This window comes from Numida meleagris, chromosome 24, assembly GCF_002078875.1.
Source record: "Numida meleagris isolate 19003 breed g44 Domestic line chromosome 24, NumMel1.0, whole genome shotgun sequence".
Lineage (NCBI taxonomy): Eukaryota > Metazoa > Chordata > Aves > Galliformes > Numididae > Numida > Numida meleagris.
Genome location: NC_034432.1, coordinates 1754827 through 1761407, shown reverse-complemented (window position 1 = coordinate 1761407; position 6581 = coordinate 1754827). Strand labels below are relative to the sequence as shown.

Sequence of the window (6581 nt, the reverse complement as noted above, 5' to 3'; positions counted from 1 at the left end):
GAGCATGAGGTTGTGGCTCAGGGTTCGGGGAGCACCGGCCCCGGCGGAGCCACCAGCGGGGACAGGGGCGTGCGGGTGGCAGCCACATCCCTGCAGGTGGCAGGGGGCCTCGTGTGGGGCCCCCAGCCCAGCCCCCAGCCCCAGCCCCACGGCCCCTACCAGGTGGGCGAAGCCGGGCGCCTTGATCTTGCAGCGGTAGGGGCGGCTGCTGCCATCCGAGACGAGATAGACGCCGAATTCACCCTGCGGGGACGTGGGGACAGAGGTGACACAGATGCTGCGTCCAGTCCCAAATGCACACACCAGCAGGACAGCCTATGAGTGTGTGTGTGCGTGTGTGTGTGTGTGTGTGTGCCCGACCAAACTGGCTGGCATCACACCAAGCCAGGCGCTAGCCCAGGTGGGATCAGCCCCCCCGGAGCCCCCCACCCCACAAACAGCACGAGAAGGGGGCACCTTGGGGGCCTCGATGGCCGTGTAGGTGGCTCCGGGGGGCACCTGGTAGCCCTCGGTGTACAGCTTGAAGTGATGAATGAGGGACTCCATGGAGGTCTGTGGAGAGAGGACACGGTCAGGGGACAATGGGGATGGAGCGTGGAGCGGGGACCCCAAAGCTGAGACCCACACACCGATGTGGGGCAGGAGAGGAGGGGCTTTACCTTCATCTCTGCCCGCTTTGGAGGAGAGATTTTGGCGTCGTCCACCTTGATCTCCCCCTCGGGCATCTTGTTGAGGCACTGCAGGATGATGCGCAGGGACTGGCGCATCTCCTCCACCCGGCACAGGTACCTGTGGGGCAGAGAGGGCTCAGGAGGGGCCGTGGGGGGGGGGATAGGGGCCAGGAGGGGACGTACCGGTCATAGCAGTCGCCCCGGGAGCCGATGGGGACGTCAAATTCCACCTGGTCGTAGACATCGTAGGGCTGCGTCTTGCGTAGGTCCCAGTGGATCCCCGAACCCCGCAGCATCACCCCGCTGGATGGGTGGGGAGAAGTGGGTGATGGGGGCGGGGGGAGGGGGGGGACGGCAGCCCCACACCCACCCCACAACAACCCCCGAGTCCAACAGGGGGCTCCGCATCAAGGGGACGCGGGACGGGGACACAGAGCAGTGCAGCTCCCGCCACGCCGCGCCACCCATCCCCACCCCGGGGGCTCCCACAGCCAGGGCTGAGCAATCAGGACCGGACCCTGACCCCTGTGGGTCAGCACCGCCCCCCCCGTGCCCCCCCCCACAGCACGGTGTGACCCCACGGCGCGTCCCCGGGAGCTGCGTCCCCACCTGAAGCCGTAGTTGAGCGCCTCCTCCGCCGTGATGACCCCGATGTCGATGGTGCGGTTCTTCCAGATGCGGTTGTTGGTGAGCATCTATGGGCAGTGGGGGGGGGGGGAGGTTAACAGCCCCCTCCTGGGGGGCACAGCTCCCTTCTCCCCACTGCCACCCCCACGGTGGCAGATCCCGTCCCTCAAGGTGTCAGGAAATGGGGACAGTCCCCCCCTCCCAGGCGTCCCCCCAGCCCTGAGCGCGGCCTCACCTCTTCCACCTCGTCCACCCGGATGGAGAAGTTCTTCACAAACTCGTAGATGTCGTCCATCAGCCCCAGGGGCAGATCCTGGCCACGGGGAGGGGGATGTCAGCGAACCCAGGGGTCCGTGCAGGGACACGGGGACGCCCCACGTGCCCTCACCGTCCCGAGGGGGCTGCGGGGAGCCCAGTGCCATGGGCGGCAGCGTGGGGAGGGGTCTCCCCTCACCTGGTGCACGCCGCCGGGGCGGATGTAGGCCGCGTGCATCCGCGCCCCCGAGACCCGCTCGTAGAACTCAAACATCTGCAGGGTCAGAGAAAAGAAGGGCTCCGTCAGCCGGCCCCCAGCCCCCCCCAAAAACCAGCCCCGGCTTCAGCTGCTGCCCTTCACCTTCTCCCTCTCCTCGAACATCCAGAAGAAAGGCGTCATGGCCCCGATGTCCAGCGCGTGCGTGGTCACGGCCATGATGTGGTTGAGCAGCCGGGTTATCTCTGCGAACAGCACTGGGGGTGGACAGGGACGGGGTGAGGATGGAGGGAACACAGCTCCCCAGCCCCTTCCCCACTGCAACAGCAGCGGGGCAGGAATCCTCCCCCATCCTCCTCCTCCTCCTCAGCACCTCTGGGCTGCTCTGCCCTCCCAGCAGCTGTGATCCCAACCCCCCAAAATCATCGTGGGGGTGGGCAGGGGAGGAGGAGCTCCCTGTAAAGAGGGGCAGGGGAGTTTTTACGGGGTCGTCCTCACCTCGGATCCACTGAGCCCTGAGAGGCGGACGGATGTTGAGCAGCTTCTCCACGGCCAGGGAATAGGCCTGCTCGTTGCACATCATGGAGACGTAGTCGAGGCGGTCGAAATAGGGCAGAGCCTGACGAAGGGAACGGCTCCGAGGTTATGGCAGCACCGAGCTGAGGCCGTGTCACCGCCCCACTGCTCCCCCAGCCCTGGGTTACTTCCAGCTCCGGAAGCTGTGCTTTACCTGGAGGTATGTCTTGTACTCGATGAGCTTCTCGGTGCCCCGGTGCAGCAGCCCGATGTGCGGGTCGCACCTCCTCACCGTCTCCCCGCTCAGCTCCATCACCAACCGCAGAACCCCGTGGGCAGCGGGGTGCTGGGGCCCGAAATTGATGGTCAGGCTGGAGAGCTTCTTGTGTGCGAGGGGATCCTTGTCTGCTCCGGGAGAAAGGAAGGGAATCAGGTGGGGAGGAGCACCCACCTCCAAGGGGCTCGCCCCACACGTCCCCCTGTGTCACTCTTAGGCTGAGCTGTCACCCAGCCTGATGCAGCCCCCAGGCCAGCTCAGGACCCCACTGATACCCTCCATGTTCTTCCAAGGGCCCCTGACACCCCCCAGAGCCTTTCCCAGGACCCTGCCCCCCCCACATCCNGGTGCCACCGCGCCGGTGCGGCAGCGAAGGGACCGTGTTTGTCACCACAGTGCTGCTGGGGACGCCGAGTGCCGGGGACGTCGTGTATTCCACTGTCACCATCACAGAGCAGCGAGGGGGTGAGCGCAGGCCAAGGGGCAGCGCGGGGTCCGGGGACAGCCCCGTGCCCCATGTCCCCAAACGCAGCCCGGGTGTCTCCTCCTCCAGGTGCGTCCCCCTCCCCCTGTGGCCTCGCTGCCCCCCAGGAGTCCCCTGTCACCTACGCAGCACTGCCCGGCCCCCGGGGGCTGCAGCGTCTCCCCAGTGACAGCTACGAGAACGTCCCCTGCGCGTGACACCGGGTGTGTGTGTGTGTGTGTGTAAATAACTGAAATAAACCCGTCCATAAATCCCTTCGTTGTCCCAAATTCCTGGTTTTTTTTTTTACCCTCCATCTCCTTCCCGGGTGACGCTCACCGGCTCGGCCCCACTGCGAAACTGGATGAAATGGGAGAAACGGCCCCAAAAGTGGCACCAGCGCACGCATGGAGGGGGGGGGTGGGCACGGGGGACGTTGCCCTCGCCCCCAGGACGCGGCGTTTTGGGGCTATTTAGGGTGAAAATGGCATTTTTCCCACCCTGGAACGTGGGGGCCCCTGTCCCTTTGTCGCCGTGCCCACCCCACGGCACGCACTGAAGTGACACTGCCCAGTTCCCGCAGGGCACCGCTTTACTGGGAGCAATGGGACAGAAGCAGCTGGGGGGGGAATGGCAGAGTTTATTATAAACTGAGTAAAGGAACAGACTATTGCTGGAGGAGATCCAGGGTTATAAAAGATTGGGGGGGGGGGAAGGGGAGGAGGGGGGGGAGGCAACAGGGACCTTCACCCCTCCCCTTCCCCCCCAAAAGCCTCATCCTGCCCCCACACCCATGTGGGGCTGAAAACCCTCATCCGTTGGGTGCAAACAGCTCCAGTTCTGCCTTGCAGCCCCAAAAGCGGCAACGGGGGGAGNCTCATACTCCCTCACACTACACCCAGAACTCCCCCCAGGAACACCCTCAGGGCCATCCCCAGGACCCCAGACACCTCACATCCCCTCTTTCACCCCTCCTAAGGACACCGACCCCCATAGCATCTCAGCACACCCGACCACCCTCCCCCCCCAGGTACCTCCATTCTCCCCCCTCACCGTTCCAGGGCGGTGGCACCCACTTCTCCGTCTCCTTGCTGGGGTACATGACGGCTCCGGCGTACTGCTGAGCCCACTCCACATCGGGCTGCCACTGGTGGCCCCCCCTGAGGGGCCGGCGGGGATGAGACCCAGGCCCAGGCCCAGGCCCAGGCCCAGACCCCGACCCCCCCCCTCCAGACCCCAGACGCCAGGCCCAGGCCCAAGCCCCAGACCCCAGACCCCAGATTCCAGGCCTCAGCCCCCAACCCCAGGTTCCAGACCCAACCTCAATCCCTCCATTCCCTCCTCCCCAGCCTCCCTTCCCCGTCCCCGCTCTCACCGGGCCGGGCCGGGCCCGAGCCGCGCGGCCGCAGCCCGCAGCCCCGAAGGTGCCCGCAGCCGCCCCAGTGCCCGCAGCGCCGCCATCTTGCCCTTGGCACTGCGCAGGCGCAGCTCCTCCCACAGCGCCGCGCGTTGGGTGCGGGGCCGGACGCCATGTTGGGGAAGGGCAGACGAAGCCGTCCTGCGCCGCCATATTGATTATGGGCAAAAAAAAGCTGGTGGCGGTGTGCCGCGCAGCCGCCATTTTTAGTAAGGGAAACATCCGGGAAATCGCCGCTGGGGTTGCGCTGACGCCATCTTTGAGCCGGGCAGAGGGGCAGAGTCAGAGAGGAGGGGGATGGGGGCAGAGGGGACGGGAGCAGAGGGGGTGGGGATGGGGACAGCAGGGACAGTGCGAGTGGGGTCTGGGCCTGGGGGTCAGGGTGTGGGGCCTGAATATGGGGTCAGCGTATGGGATCAGGGTGTGGGGTCAGGGTATGAGGTCTAAATATGGGGCCAGGGTGGGGGTCAGTGTGGGGGGTCTGAATATGGGGTGAGGGTGTGGGGTGAGGACATGGGGTCTGAACGTGGGGTCATGGTGTGGGGTCTGGGGCTCCCCACCTGGGGACAGCCACTCCCAGACCGCAGCCACCCTTGGGTGCCGCCCCGGTGTGCTGCCAGGGGCTGCCACATCCCCCCCCCCGCGGATCCCCGTATGCGTGAGCTCTGTGTGCCACCGTCCCCCCGAGGGACACGACCCGACCCCTCTNCCCAATTCGCAGGAGCGTTCCCAGCATCAGGGTCCCCCCCGCGCTGGGGATGCAGGGACATCCCGTCCGTGTCCCCTGTTCCACCCCGCGGCCCCGCGGCCTCACCCTGCGTCACCGACCCCGGGAAGCGTCACCCCCCCACGTCACCGCGTGAGTCACAGCGCAGTGATGGCAGACAGATGGCAGCCAGTGTGTGTGGGGGGGGGGCTGCAGCGCCCGCCAACATCGCGTCTCCGTGCACACGCGTGTTCATGCGTGTGTGCGCGCGCATGTGTGTGTGCGCGTGTGTTTTTGTGTGTGTGTGTGCACGTGCATGTGTGCGTGTTGCGTGTGGGAATCAGGGGTGTTTGCACGTGGGCATGGTTGGGATTGGGAGATGGTAGAGGTGCTGGGAATGGGGGTGCTGGAACTGGGGGTACTGGAGATGGGAGGTGCTGGGAATGGGGGTGCTGGAAGTGGGAGATGCTGGAACTGGGGGATACTGGGACTGGGAGATGCTGGACTTGGGGGTTCTTGAACTGGGAATACTGGAACTGGGGATGGTGGAGCTGGGGATGGTGGATCTGGGAGATGCTGCAGATGGGGATGCTGAAATTGGGGGGTGCTGGAACCGGGGGTGCTGGAACTGGGAGATGCTGGGACTGGGGGATACTGGAGCTGGAAGCTGGCGGTGCTGGCGGCAGCGGATGCCACACGTGTGGGATGCTGGTGGTGCCGGATGGCGGAACCCAGATGACATCAGCGGTGCCAGGTGCTGAAAGCCAGGCAATGCCGGTGGTGCCGGAACCCAGATAATGCCAGCTGTGCCGGTGATGCCGGAACCCAGGCAATGCCAGCTGTGCCGGATGGCGGAACCTGAACAACACCGGTAGTGCCGGATGCCCAACCTGGAGGATGTGGGACCCCATGGGATGCCGGTGGTGCCGGTGGTGCCGGATCCGGTGGATGCAGGATCCCATGGGATGCTGGTGGTGCCGGTGGTGCCGGATCCGGTGGATCCCACGCTGCCACGCGCTCCCGGTGCGCTCTGTCCACATGGAGTGCTGGTCCCATCCGTGGGCACCGTGCACTGGGGGGGCCCGGTGGGTGCACCCCGCAGCCGGCGGCGCACAGAGGCCCTTTGTGCGGCCGCGCCGGGTGCCACCAGGTCCCTTTGTGCCGTCACTCTGTTGTTCTCCCGGGGACAGCGGGGACGGCGCCGGGAGGGGGATGTGGGGGTACCCCGAGAGGGGTGGGGGGGGACGGGGAAGGAAGGGTGGGAGATTCAGCGCCGCGTTACCAGAAGGGAGGAAGCAGGATGTGGCGTGTCCTGCCTGGCCAGGATATTGGCCAGGAGGTGACATTGGTGTGACACATCATGGGGGGCCCTGACGGGAATGGGGACATGGGGAGGGGACTTGGTGTGGGGCTGGAGAGGGATGGAAGGGGA

The 6581-nt window shown here is 66.1% G+C and overlaps 1 protein-coding gene and 1 long non-coding RNA gene across 2 annotated transcripts; one reads left to right on the top strand and one right to left on the bottom strand.

Moving 5' to 3' along the window:
• On the bottom strand, positions 160–4611 carry NDUFS2 (NADH:ubiquinone oxidoreductase core subunit S2; the record flags this gene model as incomplete). Its single annotated transcript, XM_021376504.1, is given in 13 exon segments — positions 160–243; positions 457–552; positions 660–789; positions 855–974; positions 1281–1366; positions 1534–1611; positions 1753–1827; positions 1915–2027; positions 2269–2389; positions 2501–2691; positions 4080–4186; positions 4402–4532; positions 4534–4611. Coding segments are annotated over 13 exon segments (1395 nt in total), but the record flags the coding sequence as incomplete, so codon positions are not given.
• Positions 2910–3304, top strand: LOC110387863. The gene is made up of 2 exons (XR_002432734.1): positions 2910–3028; positions 3117–3304. It is a non-coding gene; the product is annotated as an uncharacterized LOC110387863 (long non-coding RNA).